The sequence below is a fragment of the Thamnophis elegans genome, chromosome 2, assembly GCF_009769535.1.
Source record: "Thamnophis elegans isolate rThaEle1 chromosome 2, rThaEle1.pri, whole genome shotgun sequence".
Taxonomy (NCBI): domain Eukaryota; kingdom Metazoa; phylum Chordata; class Lepidosauria; order Squamata; family Colubridae; genus Thamnophis; species Thamnophis elegans.
The window spans coordinates 21,167,303-21,192,067 of NC_045542.1; the positions used below are offsets into that span (position 1 = coordinate 21,167,303).

At 41.7% G+C, this 24,765-nt stretch overlaps 1 protein-coding gene across 1 annotated transcript in view; it reads right to left on the minus strand.

Moving 5' to 3' along the window:
• Positions 1-330: 330 nt before the first annotated feature.
• The window catches only part of MARCHF9 (membrane associated ring-CH-type finger 9), a 50,028-nt gene continuing 25,593 nt past the window's right edge, over positions 331-24,765 (minus strand). Inside the window, exons 2-4 of the mRNA XM_032238920.1 lie at positions 18,376-18,531; positions 15,804-15,996; positions 331-921 (exon numbers count right to left, since the gene is read on the minus strand). Of these exons, the coding sequence (XP_032094811.1) occupies positions 593-921; positions 15,804-15,996; positions 18,376-18,531 (678 nt within the window). The 3' untranslated portion in view covers positions 331-592. The remainder of the gene's footprint in view (positions 922-15,803; positions 15,997-18,375; positions 18,532-24,765) is intronic.

Consider the following 24,765-nt stretch of genomic DNA (forward strand, 5'->3'; position numbering starts at 1 on the left):
AGTTCAGAGCCTCTCTGGTTGGCATCTCCTGGTCAGAGAGAAAGAGAGCAACAGGATGAGGGTGGCAAGGCGTGGTTCTTCTGGCAGGTTTTCCTTTGAAAGATGAGGTAAAAATGTTTCCAAATTTCTGGATGGGTTGGCGCCAAGACTTGTCCAGAAAGGGACCCAGCAAGGGGTCATTTTTTTAAAAAATAAATAAAATAAAATAAATTAAATGCCCACCCAACTTCCAAAGAGTTTAATCATAACAAGAGAAGTCAGGGAGGTGGCGTCAAGGCTGGGCCAGGGTGGGAAGGGCTGGGTTATCTCTCCTTTCATCACAGGCCTGGATGGAAAGGAAAAGAATTCACATTGATGGGAGATCAGGAAGAGGAAACCACATTGAGGCGCTCCTCCCTTGCAAGGAAGGCTTGGGTGGGGTCTGCGGCAACGCCACAGAGCCGGGTGCCTTCTTCATCAGACAGTATTCAATGTGTGGCCAACCCCGCAGGGGCTGAGAACGGAGCCTGTGTGTGGAAGCAAGGGCATGGTGTCTTCCTTCCATCGGGTCTGCAGAGCCTCTCCCTCTTGACAAAAGCTCCCTAAGCGATTATTATACGGTCGTCACCCTCATGACCACTTCGCGGCCGGAACCGGAGCCCCCGCGATGTTCATTAGGCCGCAGGTGGCTGAGAATGTGCAGAATTGTATAACCACAGTGATGGTTCAAAATAGTCCTAACCCGCTGGCCCCGCTGGGAGGTCCTCTCACTCCCTGAGGAGGGATTCGTCCGTGAATTCCGCCCCCCTGGCTTTGTGCTCCCACCAAGGGGTTCCCCCAGGTCCTTGGCTTTGTCGTAATTCAGCACCTTCCATTGCTGGTTCACTGCCTGCCAGCGCTTGAATATTCGATACACCGAGGAGCCTTCATGAGTGATCAGGCCTGTGGAAAGAGACGAGGAACAACTGTGATCCTTCTGCAGACAAAGAGGGTGAAAGAAAAACTGACTTGAACCAATACGCTTAGATTAGAGAGCATTGCCTTGTTCGCCAAAGACTCAAAATAATCACAGGCTATTTCATCTAACAGCTTAAAAGGTTGGGCCATGACCAGGAAGTGGGTGGCTTGGACTACATCGTTACTTCTCAAGCCAGTCCATCCCACAGAATTATTGTAAGAATTAAATTCTTACAAGGATGTGCATTGCCTTCAATCATTGAGAAAAGGTTGGGTAGAAATGCAACAATCAATCAGTCAATCACCCATTTTGCACATTCAGTCAGTTGCCATGCAGGATACATCATTTCCCTAAATACTTCAGCCCATCTTCTTAGTTCCTGCAGGCCAACTCTCACCCTGTCTGGATTCACACAATGTATGAAGCCATGATTGGCTTAACCAATAAGCCAAAACTGGCAGGGTTCACAGTATTTGCTAAGCTATCCTTTCCCCTTATTCCTTTGCTTTATTTCCAACTGAATCTGCACCAAAGCGTGAACACATCCCCCCTCCCCCGTTGCCATATCTCCATTTTCCTGAGCTTCACACTAAGCTCTTCAGAGCAGGAAATCGCCCTGTTTCCCTCTCACCCCTTTCCTATATAGTGCTGGGCACATTCTGACACTGCCTAATTAGATGAATGAATAAATGAAATAAAGCTCAAGGATAACAGGCTGATGCGCTGAGTACACTTGGGCAGTCCTTTTTATTTCCACCTCCAAATTTAGTGAAATTCATCACTCTGCCACAAAACACCCATATCTCTCTGATCATTTATCTTCTGCTATGTACTTGTGTACATTCAATTTTCACAGAACAAAGCTCTGTTTCAGGATATGAGAGATCTAAAGATTCTCATACCTTCGGAAGCCAAGAAAAATGATACAGAAATTTGTTTTGGGGGGGGGGGAATAGAAGTATTTTTCTTCAGTATTCTCTGTAGATTTAAAATCCCCTTGTTACTTTTTGAATATAAATTACATTATGCATGTTTTTGTATGCTCTAAAATCCTAATCTTTGGCTCCTCTAGTTTAAGAATACAAGGGATCCATTAATTTAAAAATGTGTATAGTGTTTAGCTTTTACCACAAAACTTATAATCAATAAGAATTCTAGTACTATTAAGATCGGCTAGAAAAAATAATAACAAAAAGGGTTGAGGGATCTTAAACATCAGATGCTGGATTGGAAGGTCGAAAAAAAATGCAGAAGGCAATTGCAAATGACTTCGGTAGTTTGCATGAACGATGTCTGTTTAAGTCACCTGATGTATTCAATTTTATTTTTTTTAAAGACGAACATATTTATAATCACATATCTGTTTTATGGATTACAATCCATCTAATGAACTACAGGGAGTCCTTGCTTAGTGACTGCCTCACGCATTGACCTGTCGAAGTTACAACCCCAACGAAGAACTAACTTTGCAACTAATCCTTGCATTTACAGGTCTGTAAAGCAAAGGGAGGTGGTGGCTAAGATGCTGAGCTTGTTGATAGAAAGGTCAGCAGTTCAGCAGTTCGAATCCCTAGTGCTGTGTAACGGAGTGAGCTCCCGCTACTTGTCCCAGCTTCTGCCAACCTAGCAGTTCGAAAGCACGTAAAAAATGCAAGTAGAAAAATAGGAACCACCTTTGATGGGAAGGTAACAGTGTTCTGTGCGCCTTTGGCATTTAGTCATGCTGGCCACATGACCACAGAGACATTTTCGGACAGCGCTGGTTCTTTGGCTCTTTGGCTTTGAAACAGAGATGAGCACCGCCCCCTAGAGTCAGGATATGAGAGGGGAACTTTTACCTTTTAAAGCAAAGGAGAGCTGAAGGAGAACCGTAAAGTCGTGACGATTCACTTAGTGATCATTTTGATTAACGATCAAGTTGCTGGTTCCCAGCTGTGGGCACTAAACAAGGACTACCTAAATATGGACAAGGCACCAGCATCGAAGTGCTATAAGTGCTTCATTGTTGTTTTTGCAGAAGACTAACTTGGCTGCTCTTCTAAACTATATATTATCGCAGCTACAATGAGGTTGGATGAATTCAGTATTCCAAACGTTCAGTAAAGAAGTATCTGTTTTCATTTCTTTTAGCACCTTGACTTTCTCTGCTATGATGAGGCAGGGCTGCTGCTGGCTCCGCTCTGTCCCACTGACCTCTAACAACGAACGCGCAGGCACTCAGAGAAAAATGGCAGGGAATTCTTGCTTTTCTCTGGTGAAAACTGCAGCACAAGCTGGAGCATCCTGCAACGATTGCATGTCCTTAGCATGAAATTTTAATGGTTCTCGGTAAACAAAGTATTCTGGTTGCCGTTAAAACCTGGCTGTTCCGGCAGGCCTGGGGCTGTTGACCTTAGTGTTAAGGTCCAGCCCCGATTAGAACGTATGTGTGTTGTGAATTTTAAACTATTTTTTTTTACTTATATTATTTTTCTTTTTTCTTTCTTTCGTTGTAAGCCGCCCGTAGTCCTCCGGGATTGGGCGGCCTATAAATTTAATAAATGAAATGAAATGAATGCCTAGTCCTAGATGTAACTTGTGGGCAGGAAAAGAGTGGAATATATGTTTTATTCATCATTCTAAAGGAAAATATTCATAATTGGTAGGAGAACTTTCTTTCCATTCCCCCACCCCGAAACAAATGTAAATTAACCTTCTCCCCACTGGATCGGGTTTTTTTAGAGGTGGGGGGGGGGGAGGAAATCTCCAGAAATGTAAAACAAGATTTAAATCTCTTGCTCAACTACGAAAATTGAGTTGGCCTTCGGCAAGTTACTACAGGTAGTCCTCGACATGCAACAGTTAATTTAGTAACCATTCAAAGTTGCAACGACACTGAAAAATGTGACTCATGACTGCTTTTTAACACTTACAACTTTTGCAGCATCCTCATGGTCACATGATCAAAATCCAAATGCTTGGCAACTGACTCATATTTATGACGCTTGCTGTGTCCTGGGATCACGTGATTTCCCCCTTTTGCAACCTTCTGACAAGTGAAGTCAGTGGGGAAGCCAGATTCACTTAACAACAGGGTTACTAACTTATTAACTGCCATGGTTCACTTAATAACTGTGACAAGAAAAGTGGTAAAATGGTGAAAAACTCACTTAACAAATGTCTCAACTAACAACAGAAATTTTAGGTTCAATTGTGGTCGTAAGTCAAGGACTACCTGTGCTTACACAGCCTTAGGGGACTGAGCCTTCAAAACTGGATATAAAAATAGAATTTTTAAAAACTGCACATACATACCTTTTAATAAAGAACCGGTAGAAACTGAACATAAAAACCTCACCCAAGTATTTTCTTCAGATACACAAATGATTGAGCACCTTTATATGCAAATCAGGCTGCCAAGGATTTCCCTGATTAAACTGAGGTTATATTTTAATGCTGGTGATTTCAAAAATATCAGTGAGCTTTTATCGTATCAGCCATGTCTACGTGGAATGGAAATTTAGTAGGCTGTCATCCTTTGTGGATCTCATTGGAAACTTTCTGATTTATTTCCATTAAGGCCTTGGCAATTACTTGGGTCAATGTATAGTAAAAAGGACCTTTCAATTCTGAGACTGGAAAAAGCCGGAGATGTTTGGGCCCTGTTGGGTTGTAGACTGGATTGCTGACATTGAAGCTCATGAATATTTAACTTTATGGAAGAGATCACTGACTTGTATCATATTTTCTTTTATGTTGGCATCTTTTTGGAACAATATGTTAATATGCATCAGTCAATTTTATGGGGAAATCATTTAATGTTAAAGATGATAATGTTCATATTGGATTATGTTTCAAAAATGTGGAATTTGACTGATTTTCAGCAGCTTTGGCTACATTGGGCACATGGAATTAAGAAAATTATTTTAAGAAATTGGAAAATAATACTAACATTATTGTCAGTGTGTTGCTGTTTTTGTTATTATTATTTCTTTTATTCATTAAACATGAAACTCAGTCAACTGAACATTCAAAATGCATCACAAATACCATTGACTGGTACTGATGGTTGATACGGGTTGCTGCCAGCATCCTAGGTATCAACCAAGTACCTTCTTAAGATGTTCCTAGTAGTGCAGTTTTTTGCAGTTCTGCTGGTGTTATTGCAGAAAGCTGCAATTTCTTTATGTGTTTTGTAAAATTCTTGGTTATGGTACCAAGTTCCTTGTTACTTCGAGCAATCACTAAATGAACCATTACCTGTATTAGTTTCATCCATAGCCGTGTAATTTCGATGGCCAGATCATGATATTTCATGATTTTTTCTAGTTATTTTTCTTCGACTCTTGCATCTTCAGGAACAGCGATATCAATAAACTGTATACTTTGGCCTTCTACAATCATGATTTTTTATTTTTTATATTATTATTATACAATTGTATCACAGCGGCCAGTTGTTTCGCCGGATTTGGCATTGGTTACTAGTCGGGCCCCACCCAGGGGCCTAGGACGTCGTAACATATTTTCGTAATATGCGTGCAGATCCAAGCAGTGCGGCTTTTTGCATTTGACTGATGGTGATTTTGTCAATTTTTAACTGTTTTAAATGTAATTCCAGTGCTTTTGGAATAGCACCCAGTGTGCCAATTACCACTGGAATTACCACTGCTGGTTTGTGCCATAGTCGTTGAATTTCGATTTTTAAGTCCTGGTATCTTGCGATTTTTTCATGTTCCTTCTCGGCGACCCTGCTATCACCTGGTATTGCGATGTCTATGATTGTGACCTTATTTTTCTCAACCAGTGTGATGTCTGGTGTATTATGCGCCAGTATTTTGTCGGTTTGTATACGGAAATCCCACAAGATCTTGACCATCTGATTTTCTGTGACTTTTTCAGGCTGATGTTCCCACCAGTTTGTTGCTGTTTTAATATTATAATTTTTGCACAAATTCCAATGGATCATTTGTGCTACTGAATTGTGCCGCAATTTATAATCAGTCTGCGCGATTTTTTTACAGCAACTGAGAATGTGATCAACAGTTTCGTCAGCTTCTTTGCAAAGTCTGCATTTGGCATCATCAGAGGATTTTTCGATTTTGGCCTTAATGGCATTTGTGCGGATAGCTTGTTCTTGCGCAGCCAGGATTAGTGACTCTGTTTCTTTCTTTAATGTACCTGTTTTTAACCATAACCAAGTTTGTTCCCTGTCCACTTTATCTTTTATTTTTTCCAGAAATTGACCATGCAGTGCTTTGTTCTGCCAACTCTCCATTCTTGATTTTATCACATCTTTTCTGTATTCTTGTTTTGTCTGTTGGGCCTTCAGTAGATTTTTGTTCTTTACTTCGATTAATAGATGTTCTTGACTTTCTTTTAAATAATCAGCCAGTGCATGTTTTTCTTCTTCAACTGTTTGCTTCACTTGTAATAATCCTCTGCCACCTGATTTTCGGGGCAGATATAGTCTATCAGTATCACCACGTGGATGTAAACTGTAGTGCATTGTCATTAGTTTCCTGGTTTTTCGGTCCAAAAGGTCCAAATCAGTTTGTGTCCAGTTAACTATGCCAGCTGTGTATCTTATAACTGGTATTGCCCAGGTATTTATGGCCTTGATTGTATTTCCACCATTCAATTTAGATTTCAAAATTTTCCTAACTCTGTTGGTGTACTCTCGTCTGACAATAGTTTTTACTTCCCCATGCTTGATGTTATCCAACTGCAGAATGCCTAAGTATTTGTAGGCTTCATTTTCTTTGCATTTAATTAGTTGGCCATTGGGCATTTCAATTCCCTCAGATGCAGTGATTTTGCCCCTTTTTATGGATACAGTGGCGCATTTTTCCATGCCAAACTGCATTGAAATATCGGTGCTGAATACTCGGACTGTATTTGTCAATGATTGGATTTCTATTTCTGACTTTCCATAGAGTTTCAAATCATCCATATATAGTAAATGCGAATTTTTTTCAGCTTTTTTGGCTGTTTGGTAGCCTAATTTCATTTTTTTAAGATTACTGATAGTGGGATCATTGCGATGATGAAGAGAAGAGGTGAAAGTGAATCACCCTGGAAAATTCCTCGCTTGATATTAACCATTCCGTAGCTCTCATTCCCTACTGCCAACTCAGTTCTCCATTGTTTCATTGCCTTTTCAGTAAAGGATGTAATATTTTTGCTAATGCCAGTTGTTTCTAAGCATTTTATGATCCAACTATGTGGCAGTGAGTCAAATGCCTTTTTGTAATCAATCCAGACCATATTCAAGTTCGTTTTTCTGTTCTTACAATTTTCTAATATCATTTTATCAATTAGAAGCTGATCTTTTGTGCCCCTGCTCCTTCTTTTGTTGCCTTTTTGCTCTACTGGCAAGATGTTGTTTGTTTCCAAATAATCCATCATGTTATCTGCAATAATGCCTGTGAGTAATTTGAAGGTTGTTGGCAAGCATGTTATTGGTCTATAGTTTTCTGGTGTTGTTCCTTTAGTTGGATCTTTCTGAATCAAGTATGTTTTTCCAGTTGTCAACCATTCATCAATTTGGCCCTTTTGTAAAATTTCATTCAGTTGCCTGGCCAATATTGCATGTAAACTGGTCAGATATTTGAGCCAGAAACCATGTAATTGGTCACTTCCAGGTGATGTCCAATTCTTTACCTTTTTAACTCGATTTTTGACCATCTCAGTTGTTATTTCTAATACTTGCATTTGTTTGTTGCCAATGCTTTTCTCAAAGTCATGTATCCACTTTGCTTCCTTGTTGTAGTCCTTTGCATTTTCCCACAATTCTTTCCAGAATTCAACTGTGGCCTGTTTTTCTGGTTTTTCACTTTTGGTGTCACCATTTACATTAAGACTTTTATAAAAACGCCGTTGATCTGATCGAAATTGCTGATTTTGTTTATATTGGATGATTCGTGCCTCATATCTTTCAATTTTTCTAGCTGTTGCTGTTATCTGCTGTTTTACAATCTCTACAGCTTCATTGATGTTTCTTGTATCCAATCTATATCTCCTGATTAGCCGATCTATGATTTTGTTGTTTTTAAGCCGTTGCTCATGCATGTTCTTTAAGTTACTAGCATCTGCTCTTAATTTTTTTATTTTTTGTTCTAAACGGATTTTCCACTTTGGCTTTGATGCTTTTTCTGTTGTATGACTAGGTACTTTAATTTTAATGCCTAGTTCATTAGTGACTATTACAGCTGCGCTGTACATTAACTGGTTTGTTTCCAAGATGGATCCCGGTTCAATTGTTGAAAACACTGCATTAACCATTTTCATGATAGGGGCCAAAATTTTCTTAGGCACAGTTTTTAGTGATGGTAAACGTTGCCTTTCCTCATTAAGCAGAAAATGCTCCATGATCTTATCCTTCAATTCTTTTTGTTTTTGAGTTAGTTCATCAGTTGGTTCAGTGATAACTGGTTCTAGTGGTGGTGGTGTTATTTCCTCCCCAAGAGCTTCTTCTGGGAGTTCTACTATAATGTCTTTAGTTGTGTCTTGAATATCAGTTATTTCCGCTTGTGATATTGTTTTTTGGGTTTTGCAATTTGCCTGAATTTCCTCATGTTCAACTTCACTAAACACTTTATTCCGTATAATAAATCGCCTTTGATCTGCTAGTCGTTGTTCACTAACATTTGAATCTGGATATTGTTGTTTCCATAATTCATACATTCGCTTTAAATAGCCTCTTTTTTCTGGCTCTGAGTTGTAGTAACAGGCCATTATGGCACGGTTTTCATCTGCACTATATTTTTGTCGTTTTGTTGGCTGGTCCACTTGTAGCCCACTTGTCGACGGATGTCCAGGGACCCCAACATCCGCCGCGGCCCTTGTTAACCCGCGCGACGACCGATGCGGTATGGAATTCTTATTTGTTTTTTTCACCATATTGTATGGGTTGGCGGGGGGGTTTTTACGGGACCAGATGCCAACCTGATCCCAACCTTCCTCCTTTCTCATCCGGGCTTGGGACCGGCAATGGCGGAGTTGTTGTTGTTATTATTATTATTATTATTATTATTATTATTATTATTCCAGACATTAAGGATAATTTTTTCTACTACTTAAAAATGACATAATACCTTTGACACAGATGTCCACAATTTATAATAATAGATTCTTATTCTCTTTTAAATTTGAAAACTAATACAGGTAATGGTTCATTTAGTGATTGCTTGAAGTTACAACAGAACTGAAAACAGTGACTTATGACCATTTTCACACTTACGACTATTGTAGCCTCCCCATGGTCACATGATCAAAATTCAGATACTCGTCAACTAACTTATAACTATTGAAGTGTCCCGGGATGATGTAATCACTTTTGCAACCTTCTGATAAGCAAAGACTATGGGGAAACCAGACAGATTCACTTAACAACCATGTTACTAGCTTAACAATTTAGCAACTGTGGCAAGAAAAGTCGTAAAATGGGGTAAAACTCACTTAGCAACAGAAACTTGGGGCTCAATTGTGGTCATAAGTTGAGGACTATCCGTATATCGTTTAATATTAATGTATAGGTGATATACTTAGATTGTTTATAATTTTTCCTTTTCTCTATTTTGTTTATTTATCAACTGTTTTGTAAGAAGTATTCTTTTTCGTTTTGCCCACTGTCTTTATTATTTTGTGTTTAGGGATGCAATTTTTTACTATTTTGTCTATTGTTTAAAAAATGTATAATAAAATGTTATGACTGGAGCAGCATATTATGGCTATAAAATATGTAAATAAATTGTGTTTTTAAAAAAAATCTTGTAAGCCACATGTAGCCCTTAATACAGAATAAGAAGAAATAGAATATAAAAAATTATCCACTTAGACCAGTGATGGCGAACCTATGACACGCGTGTCAGTGCTGACACGCGTAGCCATTTGGGGTGACACGCACAGGATTTCATGCGATTCATCCTCGGCTCCTGCATGGCCGTCGAGGATGAAAGAATCTGTGCTGGAGGAACGGGGGGGGCGGGACGTGTGATCTCCCCCGCCCACACTCACTTACTGTATCGCTGCCGCCCCTTTCTGAGCGCAGGGGCTGCTGGTAAGGTGTGCGTGCCGTGCGCACACACGTCATCAGCGCGGCGAGGGAGGACCCGCAGGAGAGGAGCGCGGAACAGTGTGCGCCTCTCTCCAGTCAGGCCGGCACAGAGAGTCTACTCCTGGGACTGTTGGTTACGACCGCACCACAGCAGGGAACAGCGGAGTGCCAACGGGAACTGTGAGCGCCATTAGCAGCAACTATAAATTGCGCAAAATTATGTTTTTGTCGAAGTGACACACAACGCGAGTTATGCTCGATTTTTTGCCGATTTTTGACACACCACACCAAAAAGGTTGCCCATCACTGACTTAGACTGACATAATATCATCCTTTTCTTTGTTACTAATCCTAATGATGGTGAAGAGATAACTATTCTGTTACAAAATCTTTGCTTTGGAAAACTGCCACGAAGCCTTAGATCAGGGGTGGAGAAAGATGGCCCTTTTGTGACTTATGGACTTCAACTCCCAGAATTCCCGAGGCTGGCTTGGGAATTCTGGGAGTTGAAGTCCACATGTCACAAAAAGACAATTGTTCCCAACCCCTGCCTTACATAAACTCACCCTGAATATGGTTATTAGCACAAATTATTGAAAAAATAATGAACATTTACAGTTTTGACTTAGTAATCTCTATTTTACATGCATAGGGAATTGACATAAAATTAATTCTTCAAGTTGAAATATTGATGGGAAACGCACATTTTATGAACCATTTGCCATTAAAGACTATATAAAGATTTTGTTTCTCAATACTATGCTTAAGAATAAACAAAACTCTCACTCAACTCTCTTTACATAAATCAAGGGGGTGATCAGAATGATTAATCAGAATTTTTCCAAGAACCATTCACTAGATGAGATGTCAAAATAGGGTTTATATGTATTTCAACAAGTGAAATTGATTTATGTTTGTTTGATCACAGGTACCTGTACTTTTTAATAATTAAAAAAAATTTTTTTTGTGAAAGAAACACAAGTCTTCGCCTCTCGATCTGTTCACAAACTCCTAGTACACCAATCAAATATAAATATGTACCAAAGAGGCAACACCTAGTAGCAATTGCTTGAGCTCCCTGCTGCCATCTCCCAAGGTGGGTCATTACCATGCAATACAGGTAATTCAGTCAAATCAAGGGGGAAACAGAGAAGTCATTCATTCATTTCTCAGTGACAGCAGCTGGCTCCTGCCCACAAGAGTCTGCCTGTTATCCTACCCATCTCAACAGAGCTCATCCATCAGTGCCATAGACCTGGCTCAGTCTCTTTAGTGAATGTCACCAGCTTCCAATTTAAAACAGGTTTCTTTCCAATCGAGGGTGTGTAGTGCTAAAAGAAAAATATCCAGTCATCTGATGAGAAACCCACCAGCAAATACAGCACAGAGTGCACCAGGGACACATTACTAAGGCTGAATATGCTTTAAAAGTGATTCAGACCTCAGGGGAAAAAAGGAAACACCCTTTTTTGTCATTCATTAAAGCCCTCGGGTCAGCTTTTTTCAATTGTTAGGTGTGCCTTGAAAAATATATATCCTTTTAAGGACTCTACCCCTTAAAATTAATACAATTCTTAAAGCATAGCCGATTAATGCAATTAAGTCATATTTGTAATCCACAATAAATACTTTTAGAAGTCACTGTTATTTATGGAAATATCTCGGGAAGGTTTTTTTTTTCCAATAGAAATCAATGATTTTTATCTGAAAGTATGTTTTACAAATGTTATTTAATTGAATAATGGTTTAAAGAATTAAAAGATCAAATTTGACTGGATTATGACAGTCATTTGGTGATGATGAAGAAGATCCTCTATTTCAGGGGTCTCCAACCTTGGCAACTCTAAACCTGGAGGACTGGGGAATTCTGGGAGTTGAAGTCATCCAGGCTTAAGGTTGCGAAGGTTGGAGACCCCTGCTCTATTTAATAGATCTCCGTTTAGAAGATTTTGGATGCAAAACACCAAATTTCTCTCTGGGGAAACCAATGCCATTTTACACATGCACAAATTACAAAAAGTAATCTTGTCTAAATTCTTATTTTGATGCAATGGACACTTTGGTTTAATGGATACTCCTTTTACCTTGTTAGGTTATTAAATTGAGGTGTACTGTAATAGTATAGTAATAATAATGTGGCAAGACTCATCAAGAATTTTTTTTTAAATCCTGATGCACCACATTTATTTCTTTGGGTTTAGAGACCTAAAAAGGAGCAGTTATTCTATTTCATCTAATCATTGTTGTTGTTGTTGTTATACAATTGTATCACAGCGGCCAGTTGTTTCACTGGATTTGGCATTGGTTACTAGTCGGGCCCCACCCAGGGGCCTAGGACATCGTAACGTATTTTCGTAATATGCGTGCAGATCCAAGCAGTGCGGCTTTTTGCATTTGACTGATGGTGATTTTGTCAATTTTTAACTGTTTTAAATGTAATTCCAATGCTTTTGGAATAGCACCCAGTGTGCCAATTACCACTGGAATTACCACTGCTGGTTTGTGCCATAATCATTGAATTTCTATTTTTAAGTCCTGGTATTTCGCGATTTTTTCATATTCCTTCTCGTCGGCCCTGCTATCACCTGGTATTGTGATGTCTATGACTGTAACCTTATTTTTCTCAACCAGTGTGATGTCTGGTGTATTAAGCGCCAGTATTTTGTCTGTTCGTATGCGAAAATCCCACAAGATCTTGACCATCTGATTTTCGGTGACTTTTTCAGGCTTATGTTCCCACCAGTTTGTTGCTGTTTTAATATTATAATTTTTGCACAAATTCCAATGGATCATTAGTGCTACTGAATTGTGCCGCAATTTATAATCAGTCTGAGCGACTTTTTTACAGCAGCTGAGTATGTGATCAACAGTTTCATCAGCTTCTTTGCAAAGTCTGCATTTGGCATCATCAGAGGATTTTTCGATTTTGGTCTTAATGGCATTTGTGCGGATAGCTTGTTCTTGCGCAGCCAGGATTAGTGACTCTGTTTCTTTCTTTAATGTACTTGTAGTTAACCATAACCAAGTTTTTTCACTGTCCACTTTATCTTTTATTTTTTCCAGAAATTGGCCATGCAATGCTTTGTTCTGCCAACTCTCCATTCTTGATTTTATCACATCTTTTCTGTATTCTTGTTTTGTCTATTGGACCTTCAATAGATTTTTGTTCTTTACTTCGATTAATAGATGTTCTTGACTTTCTTTTAAATAATCAGCCAGTGCATGTTTTTCTTCTTCAACTATTTGCTTCACTTGTAATAATCCTCTGCCACCTGATTTTCGAGGCAGGTATAATCTATCAGTATCACCACGTGGATGTAAACTGTAGTGCATTGTCATTAGTTTCCTGGTTTTTCGATCCAAAATGTCCAAATCAGCTTGTGTCCAGTTAACTATACCAGCTGTGTATCTTATAACTGGTATTGCCCAGGTATTTATGGCCTTGATGATGATGATGATGATGATGATGATAATCTTTGGTGAGATTCACAGCCTTTGGGGCTGATTGGTAGCTCAACAGCTCGAACTGGCCATAACATTAGCTACGGGTTCTCCCGAATCCAGGCGAACCCATAGTAGCCCACCCCTAAGGCTACCTCTAACTGACCATTAGATGGTGTCCAAGAGAGTTTTGAGTATTTTTTTTGCTACCATCCAACAGTGGTCTGGATTCCTACAGTCCTGAACTGGTCACCTTGGCCATGTGGTCTTGAAATATTCAAGCCGCTTCCCTCTGCCATAATTCTACTCATTTTGCTTGCTGGAAAGTACCGGACTGGGAATTATAGCCTTTTTCAATCTGCTAGGGATTTCAAAAGAGGGGATTGGCTCACTTATGTTACAATGGAGTATTTGGCACATACGGGTAAAGCAGAAGTGAGGGGGAAGATAGAACCAGAAGGTTGTCCCATGGATGAGAGTGGGTAGCAGAGAAGGGCGGGGTGATTTGTAAACTAAACAATGATGACATGCCAGCCTAGATGACAGACGGTTTCTCCAGGGATGGGCGGGCCCTGTGTTCAGCTCTGAAGGCCTCAACAGAAATATTTTGCAAATTCTAGGGCTATGACTAAGCTGCATGATGTAGCGTCATGCAGTTAATATTAGGAAAATGCATGCGTCACAAGAAGAAACGCTTCTGACCGCTCACAAGCACAGCTTCCCTCTGATACCCTTTAAAAGAGCCGAGTCTTTTGCAGGCTATCGCTTACCCTAAAAATAATATATGCCACTGCTTTAAGAGTCCTCTGGGTCCTTTAAAGTAGCAACATCTTTTCTTCTCCTTTTTTTCGGCCCCCACCGTTTCACCCTGAAGCCTGAACAATGCTGGGCTCCTTTAATTACTGTTGGCTGTATTCCTTAAATATTCCTATGAAAGATAAAGTCTCCCTACTCAAGCTGAGCTTTGTTGAATTCATAGATATATCCTTATATTTTCTTTGGCAACAATATTTGTCTCTTGCCTTTTTCAAGTATTTTTGTTTTTAGGTTTTACAAATTAGCCTATAATTCAGAGATTTCCTGGTAGTCATCCAGCCAAGCACTAGCCAAGTTCAACCCCACTTGTTTTTTTGAGATTTGCTAAGATTATGGGAGTCCTTAGTGCTCTCTGAGCTTGGCGGTTTTCTTGCAGATGTTTCATGACCAAAGAATGATGACGTTACCTACTTTGGTAATGAAACAAAGTAGAAACTCAGAGACCATCAAGGACCCCACATTTAAAGGCTGAGCTACTGATATTATCTTCTTTGAGTATCTGCTAAGATTGTCTAGGTCAGTGTTGGTGAACCTTTTCAGCAGCAAGTGCCAAAAGAGGAGTGTGTGCTTGCACGCATGCGTGCACGTGACGGAAACTAATAAAGCAGCTGCCTGGTGAGCAGGCTGTTCTTCCAGTTTCCAGTGCATGCATGCGCACCGGCCACCAGGTCTTCCAGTTTCTGGCAGACATGCGCCCACAAATACCAACTCAACAGTGTGCATGTACGCTCTAGAAACTGAAAGATGCATCTTCCTGGTGCATGCATGTGCACCGAGTAGCTGCTCTTCCGGTTTCCGGCACTCATGCACAGGTGAAGACCAGCTGACCTGCACACTGCAACCTGGAAGAGCAACAGGCGATGACTCTCATGCCCAGAGAGATGGCTCTGCGTGCCACTTCCGACAAGCATGCCAAAGGTTCACCATCACGAGTCTAGGTGCTGACACACAGCTGGGTAATTTTTTTTATATTTAAAAAAAATGAGTTCCTCCTAAGCACCCAAGTTCTTCAGCTTTCTCTGGAAGTCGGGACTGAATTTGTGAAACCAAAAGGCACTCCTTATTGTAAGCAAAGCAGATCTTGCTCTAGAAAGAGCAAAAGCAACCTCAGAATTAATGTGTAAGTCCTAAAACAAAACTCAGTGATTTTGGACACAGTGCGAACCGATATTTCTGACGAGGATTTCCTGCTTTCTCGCTAATCTAAATCACATGGCACAGCGGATGCAACCCCCCCCGGTTCTACTTACCTTTCAGGTACGCTCGGTAGCAGGTTTGTCCTGCGCATGCGCGGAGGTGGCACATGCGCTCACATTTGCGAACCGGTAGCGAAGGTAAATAGATTTCACCCCTGCTCTATACCCTTAAGACTATTCCTGGAAGACATTAATTCCTGGATTTCATTAATGACCACGATACAAATTGGCTGAAATCTACCCTGATTTTCATAGGAGAACCAGAGAAACATGAGAAATGGCCTCTGTCTGCCTGTGGCATCCTCTGTTTGTAAGAAGAGAACATGGTTATTTTTCAAGCGACAAAGAGAAAGAAAGCTTGGGAAAAGGAAGTTCTCACCTATGCAGACGATATCCATAAAACCGTACATCCCATAGCAGATCTGGAAGAGCAGGTCCTGCCGCTGCCACTTGGCCGAGGGGCTGAGTGACGACCAAATCAGCCAGGAGATGCTGGCAATGAGGAAGAGGGAACCCAGGATGATGGCTGCAATTTGCACTTTTTCAATCACCGTCAGGGAAATTGCCTGCCACTGTAAAGGAGGAAACAAGCCAAAAGGGTGATTACTCTTGTGGAGTTGATGGGCGCGCCTACACAATAGGACCGAGAAATCCAAATCACACAGAGGTGATGCAAGTCACCTTTGGGATTAGCAGAGCAAATGTAATGTTACTCTCTCTCCTATCCTAGCTGCAACTTCTATTCATGTTTCTTCTCTCTGTAGTAAGGTGGGAGCGGCAGTGGCCCACCAGAGATGGCTGAAGCACCATTCCAGCATCCATCACTGGGACTAACAAAGACATTCGCCCACATCTTGAGAGCCACCAATTCTTTATCCTTCCCTGCCATAACTCAACCCCCTGTCAAGTTAAAAAGCATTAATTCTCATATTGGAGGGTGGTTTCTTTGCATGAAAGAGAGAGCATGCATGTGCGTACAGTTGATAAGGAAGTCACACAAGTTTCATTCTTGTCCATCCCAAAGGGTGTATTTGGATCATCTGATCATTTGGAAAGTTAGTCTGTGTCCATGAGATGCCGTGGCTTTTGTCATTGGGGGGTGGGAAGGGGTATGACACAATTAGGTTTAAATGTCATGGATCTGGGCTTGCACATATTGTTTGTTTAGTTCCATTAGTTGTTCAGAATCACTGAGGTGAGTTGGACAGGGACACAAAATACCCAGGAGTGGGCTTCAAAAATTTCAGCAACGGGTTCTCTGCCCAGTTGCTGGGTGGGCATGGCCTAGCTGGCCTCCTGCACCATGGCAGAGTGGGGGGGGGGAGTTTTTGCTTTCCCCAAGGTCTGGAGGCTTTGCTCGAGCCTCTGAGAGAGCAAAAATTGCCTCCCCTGGGCTCCAGAGGCCCTCCAGAGGCTAGAAACGGGCCCGTTTTTTGCCTTCCTGAACTTCAGGGAGGCTCGTTTTCCTCCCTCCCTGAGACGTCGCATGGCCCTGCACTTACCTCACATCCAAAATGGGCCATGTGGAGACTCCTGGGAGGGGAGGGGTGGGCGGGGCCAGCAAGGGGTGGGATTCGGAGGTTCTTTGAACCAGCCATAACACTAGCTACAGGTTCTCCTGAACCAGGGCGAACCTGTAGCAGCCCACCCTTGAAAATACCTAAATAAAGCAATACATCATATTTGCAAGGTAAGTTGTCACTTGGTCTCCTTTAGTCTACTTTCAGCACTAGAACCCACTGCTGAAACTCCTATATTCTATGTATGTATGTATGTATGTATGTATATGTGTGTGTGTGTATGTGTGTGTTGCATTTGTGCTGATAAATAAATAAATTTATTTATTTATCAGCACAAATGCAACACAAATGTAACAAAGGCAACAGTAAAAATAATGGCTTTCTGTCTGGATGGTCTCTTGTGATGAGCCGATAGATAGAGAAAAGAAGCAGTATGCTTCCTCCCATATTTGGGCATACCAGGGGTTGTGACACTACACACACACACACACACACACACACGTTTAAAAAAACTTTTACAGTTCCTTCCATGAGGAAGGAGCAAGTTAGGGAAAGAGAAAGCAGCTTCCCTCTGAACAGCTTGTCCCTGGAATTAAGGACAAGAATTGACGTTGCCAAGCAAACTGTCCGCTTGTGCATGACTCAGGACCAATTCATTTCTTTCGTCACTGGCACAGTCACCACAACGCGACTTTTTTGCCTGTCACTTGGTACAGTTTCTTCACTCTCCATTCACCCCCCCCCCCACACATATGGAGCTGAGTCAATTCACAAGACGAGAGGCTATGGAGAGAGAGAAAGGAGCACCCAAAGTTGAAGCAAACGGTTATGCTCCATCGTGACAAAAAAATAAAGGTTATGCATGAGACTTTCCCAGCCTAAATGTTGTCTGCCAGATTACGTTGCACTTGCAGAAGAGAACAAGGGAATGCAGGCAGATATACAGTATCTTGATCTGTCAAGATCTCTTCCAGCATGACACTCCTGGTGGAGATCTGCCTCTGCTGATGTATTAGGAGTGAATGGCAGCTTCAAAGGGAACCTGCTCCCTCTGGGCAGTTTCTCCAGCAGCATTTGGGGCTGCTAAGGCTGGCATATGGGGTGGAGGAACAAAAAAGACAAGCGGGAAGGGAGATGTGCATCCAAGAACACAGACATTTCTGGGGAACCTTCTCATCTACCCCATATCTCAGAGGGAGGATGAATGGAATAATAACTGAATATGATAGTAACCATTTCTGTGTGTATGTGTGTGTGTTTGTGTGCACGTGTGAGAGGAGGAAAAGGAGGGGTAGGGGGGTGGAGGAGGAGGACAAAGATTATGTATAGCACATGGGCCAGAGGCACCATGTCTACCATCCTCTGCTCTTGACTCCCCTATTTCCCCTTCCAGCCACTATTCCTAAAGCTCAGTCGCCAGGCAAGGCTTACCTGCAACGGATTCTTTGTGCTAATGGCTAAGACCTGGTACTTGAAGTAGCACAGCTCACAGCTCCAGGAGCCCCTCTCACTGATCCAGCGAATCAGGCAAGGCTGGTGGGTGCAGCGAACGGAACCATCACAGCGACAGGGGCTGAGCAGTTCCCCCTGCAAGAAAAGAGAGTTGGAGGAATCACATTAAAGCAGGGAATCCTTTACGGCTTACACTAGAGGAACAGACTCTATATGTGGTCTCTATATGGACTCCTAAGTCCCAGCATCCCCAATAATGATCCAGGCTAGCTGGGGATGATGGGTATTGGCATCTGGCGACATCTGCAAAACTATAGTTCCCTATTCCTAACCTATACTCTATCCTTCTATATCTTGGTTAACAACAACAATAACAACAACAATAAGAGCCAAGGTGGCGCAGTGGTTAGGGTGCAGTACTGCAGGCCACTTCAGCTGACGGTTATCTGCAGTTCAGCGGTTCTAATCTCACTGGCTCAAGGTTGACTCAGCCTTCCATCCTTCCGAGGTGGGTGAAATGAGGACCCAGACTGTGGGGGCGATATGCTGACTCTGTAAACTGCTTAGAGAGGGCTGAAAGCCCTATGAAGCGGTATATAAGTCTAACTGCTATTGCTATTGCTAACAACAACAACAACAACCCATAACAACCATTAGTGCCAGTCAATGATATTTGTGATGCACTTTTAAATCTTCAGTTGACTGAGTTTCATGTTTAATTAATAAGAGATACTGCTAATACTAACAACAACAACAATGCCACGAAGAAGAAGGGGTCAACTTATTTCCCAAAGCACCAAAGGGCAGGGCAACCAACAATGGATGGAAACTAATCAAGGATAGAAGCAACTTGTAATTAAGGAGAAACTTTCTAACAGTGAGAACAATTAACCAGTGGAACAGCTTGCCTTTATAAGTTGTGGGGGCTTTCATCACTGGAGGTTTTTAAGAAGAGATTGGACAACTACCTGTCTAAAATGGTATGGGGTCTCCTGCTTGAACAGAAGGTTTGGACTAGAAGACGTCCAAGGCCCCTTCCAGCTCTATTCTGATTGATTGATTGATCTCCCATTATGCCAAGAACACCCAATCTGAGCAAACAATCCCCTCAAAGCCTACTCAGAGAATTCTGGGTAATAAGGCCCACCTCTCAGCTGGCTGTCCATTAGCCCTGTTTCATTATTTTTAAAAGTGGCTTGTTAGTTCTACCTACTTAATGTGCTGTTAGGCAAACCAGAAGAGCAATTAGCATCAATATTTCAGACCTGCTTGCAGGAAGTATTAATGATGTGTTATGGATATGAGCCTCAGAAAGGAAATTGCGGTGGGTTCCTGTCAAATGGAGGATAGGCGACGCAGGGGTCAGCAAGAGTTCTCTCACACCCACCCATCACACTGAGCATAGCAACAAAGGGGAGACCCAGTACAAAAGACCAGAAGACACTGACTGGGGTGCCCCGTTTGTAAAGCAAAAAATCAGACACATGCACACCCACACACATTTATTTAAGATGCTGTGAATTTTTACTCTGAAAGAAAAACAGAAGTAATGGACCTCTGCCCACAATGCATTCTGTACCGGCATCCTGCTGAAAAATATCTCCCAATGTATGAACACACACAAGAGAGATAGACAGCAGTTTAAAAAACTTCAGAATTTAAGGAGACAGATGCAGGAATGACAGATTTTATTGGGGATGGCTTCACAGATAGGTCTTTGGGTGCTGCACCAATGATCACACATGTACACACCAGAGGTGGGATTCAAAAAAATTTACTGCCGGTTCTATGGGCATGGCTTGGTGGGCATGGCTTAGTGGGTGAGGCAGGGGGCAGATACTGTAAAATCTCCATTCTCTCCCCACTCCAGAGGAAGGTTACTGCAAAATCCCCATTCCTTCCCGATCATCTGGGACTCGGGAGGCAGAGAATACAGGGCGGGGCATAACCTTTTCCTAGGGGGTCACAGCAACACTTGTAATAACAACACAAATAATTCATACACCATTCGAAAGCCCATCAAAAACTGAGTTTATTGACACGATTTAATAGTCAGTATGACCACCATTAGCCCTTCGAACAGCATTCAAACGAGGTGGATAAGAACACAACAAATCTTCAAACAGTTCCGTTCGATTTTCCAGATTTTTCAACACAGTTTCCAAATTCATTCTCAAAGTTTCAACCGAATATCGATTTTGACCTTGCTCCTGAATCATCAGAGCTTCCACTTCATCCTTAATTATGGCCCCAATGTTCTCTGCCGGATTGAGATCTGGCGAATTGAGATCTGGCTCCAGCATCGCGAGCCTCTCGAAAGGCAATGCATTTTATTCTGTCAATGATCCTTTGTTCTTCCGAATTGAATTTTCCAGCCATTCTTAAAGCAAATTTAACATTTAATAGCTCATTCAATTCAGTTTTTTATGGGCTTTAAAATGAGGTGTCGCGGAAGTTGTAAACTGCTGTCGATCTTGCTGTGACCCCCTAGGAAAAGGTTATGCCCCGCCCTGTAGATGGGGGTGGGGCCAGAGGTGGTATTTACAGATTGTCCAAACTAATCAAAATTTCTGCTACCGGTTCTCCAGAAATGGTCAGAACCTGCTGAATACCACCTCTGGTGTACACACAGTTTATGAATGATGTCTACCATAATAACAGATAACAGAAATGAAGCAGAAGAATTACAATTTAAATTAGAATTACGTTTTACAGTACATGCTATAAGGGGAGAAAAAAAACCTCCCCCCTTTCAGAGCCATAAACTATTGGAAAGAAAAGCATCAATGATTAACTGAATTACTAAATCCCACCGTGGGATTGGTGAAAAAGTCCAGGCTTCTGGTCTGCGTTAGATAAATAGGAAGATGAGGGACAGGGAAAGGGTAAAGGGGAACAAGATATGGAAAAAGAAGGGATATATATTTCCATTTGTCAATAGGGTGAGGAGTTAAAAGCTTCAGGTCAGAAGAGCAATTTCTGTTTCAGGCACACAGTACAGTATAGTCATAGCACAGTTGAAGTCTAATTGGTTCCTAGGTAGAATATGAATCCCAAATGCAATCATACACTGTAACAGTAGAAGATGTTAGCTCTGCAACTTGTCTACACTAAGAACTAACTTTGGCTTCTCATGATGCACATAAGGCCATGATGCTAAACCTATGAGAAGCCTCAGAGGTCTTGGCTTTGAATGGACCCTCAATGAAGCACCCCTTTGAATCAGAATCCATCTTTATTATGGTCACATACCAGCACAAAAGTTAAACATTAAAATAAATCCATTTTATAAAAAAATATTGGAAAATAACTAAGCAAACTAGTAATACAAATAAGGATCTTTAATCAGGGGTGGGCTTCAAAAATTTCAGCAATGGATTCTTCGCCTGATTCTTACTTTATTTTACTTTTAAATTGTAGGTAAAAAAAAGTCTACAAAAATACAGCAATGCACGGTACACATGAATACACCTTTTACAAATAAAACGTCATAATCAAGTGGTGACAAAGCCCAGAGATTTCATACTTTCTAAGAAGAAAGAAAATGGTGCTGGGAACCACTCTAAGCGACCTTAGGAAAGTTTCAACTTGACCTGTCTTGGGTGGGAAATCCAAAGCAGACGTACATTTATACATTTAAAAACATTTATATATATAAATTGGGATTCATAGCCCCCTGTGAACATGGCTGCCTTTGTCTAAATCCATTCCATACCAAACCGGTACCTTGGTACCTTCCCAGCTGGATAACAGAGAATTATGGGAGTGAACCAGTGGTGGGTTTCAATTTTTTTTTGAACCTACTCTGTGGGTGTGGCCTCCTTTGTGGGAGTGGCTTGCCGGCCATGTGACCTGGTAGGAGTGGCTTGCCAGCCATATGTTTTCTTTCTTTCTGTCTCTGTCTCTCTCTCTCTTTCCTTCCTTTTGTCTTTCTGTCCCTTTTTCCTTTTTTTCTTTTGTCTCTCTCACTTTTTCTTTCTTTTTTCTTTTTTTCTTTTTTCTTTCTTCCTTTCTTTCTCTTTCTCTCTCTGTGTGAGTCTGTGTGTGTGTGTGTGTGTGTGTGTGTGTGTGTGTGTCAGTGGTGGGTTTCAAAAATTTTTGGAACCTCTTCTGTAGGTGTGGCCTGCTTTCCGGGTCCACTGGTAGAACCTCTTCTAACCGGTTCGGTAGATTTGACGAACCGGTTCTACCGAATAGGTGCGAACTGGCAGGAACCCACCTCTGGAGTGAACACATTTGGAAGGAACCAGCTTGAAAAAGCAATCAACCTCAGTACAGCTATGCAATACGACTACTTCATGAGGTGCACTGCCGCCAGGTTAGCTTCCAGATGACTTTGAATATTGCCTATTGTAGAGGTGGTGCAGTGGTTAGAATGCAGTACTGCAGGCTATTTCTGCTGACTGCCGGCTTCCAGCAGTTCGATTCTCACTGGCTCAAAATTGACTCAGCCTTCCCTCCTTCTGAGCTTGGTAAAATGAGGAGCCAGACTGTTGTTGGGGACAATACACTGACTCTGTGAAACCGTTTTAGAGGGGGCTGTAAAGTACCGTGAAGCGGTAGATAAGCCTAAGTGCTATTGCTATTGTACAGAGATGGTTTTAAAAAAAATACACAGGTGACAAATGTTAAGTAAATATTTGAATTTAGCTTAGAAATATAGGAAGGCATGGGGAAGAAAACCGCCCTCCTATCAACACTGTAGTATAAGAGGGAACGAAGGAAAAAACCCATTAGGCCTTCAAGATTCTGTTATTGTAGCCTAAATCAATAAAGGTCTAGCATTACTTGTGATATTTATTTCCTCAGTTATTTTGCCTTGGATTGCTGACACCTACAAAGCTCTACATGGTACAGGACTGGATTATTTGTGGGACCGCCTTTCTCTGATTAGCCGCCAACTCCCTTCCCCTTGGAATTACATCTCCCCACCCAGCAAAATACAGGTGGTGTTGACCTTGCTCATTTTTTAAAGACATTACAAACTTGTTCTTCTCCCAATCCCCCATGGTGTGGGGTCGGGATGATAGGAGATCCTGCGTCTCTTAACTATTGTTGTACTTTTAATTGTACAGTAATTGAATTTTGTTTTTTGTTTTTGATAGATGTATGCTGACCAAAGTCATGTTTAAGTGAGTTTGGCAGGTGTACAAAATAATTTTTGTTCTTTATTCATGACCAATTGAATCGTTTGGTCACTAGCAGAATATACTAAAGGATCATGCCTTCTTATTTTACAATTGTCCAGAATGAAATCAAAGAAAGCCATCAGTAACTCACTCCTGTAGCCCAGCAACCTTAGCCTGTCCCTGTTGTGGCCCGCCAGCAGACAGCAGAGCTGGCAGCAGATTAGGACAGTGAGGAGGTTGGGGAGGAACAGGGGCCAGTCCTGGAGTCTGGGGTAGGCTCTGATGAGGGCTCTGTGTCAGAGGCAGAGAGGGGGCCAAAGCCGTATGCCAGTTATCAGCTGCCTTCAGAGTCGGACATCAGTCAGGCAGACGAACAGCTGGAGCCTGTTCCCAGGGTGCGCATGCCCAGAGTTGCCAGATGAAGGGAACCGCTAAAGAACAGGGGTCAACTTGGGAGTAAGGCCACAGGTGGATGATGAATGGCCCCTCGCAGAGGAAATAAAAGAGGAGCAAAAGGGGAGTGGAGTTTGCAAGATTAGTTCACTTAATTAGTTTGTGACTCTCTGAGACTCCTTGTCAAGTTTTGCAGATTATCGGCCTGTCAGCTCTCCAAGCCAGATAAGCTCTGTGACTGTAAATCCTCCCTTGAAAGACTTTGTTAGATGTGAATGAGCAGAATTCACAGTAAATTAAAACACTTACTGTGAAATTTACAACAAAAAAAAATTGTCGGGACAAGAAATTTGCTTCATGCACTTGGGAAGCCTGGGTCAGAACAGTTCCTACTATCCATGAAATAAGGAGGGTCGGGATTTGAAGGATGCTGCATAAATCCTGGTACATGTCATGTGTCTGATCTGGAACTTGGAATAAGGAAGGCACTTAACTAGATCATATAGAAGCTTAATCATGCACATTTTTGAATGCACAGTTCAGAGTTGATTGGAACGTTGGAAGGATAAGGTAGCATTGTACTGACCTTACAGAATAGCTGAATCTCAGCATAACGTAGCCTGAAGTTCAGAATAACGTGGCCTATGCACAATCCTCCCTTCCAACAGGTTGTTCCCACTTGTTACCCAGCAACTATGGCTTCCCTATATCCAACAATAGGGCCAGACTTGAGAGGGGCACAAGGCTTTCTTCCCGCAGCACCTGCCACCGCCACTGTACAGCTGAGCACATGAGTACAGCTATTGTCATCCAAATAAGTCTTAACTACTTCTCTTGAGGCTGAGGG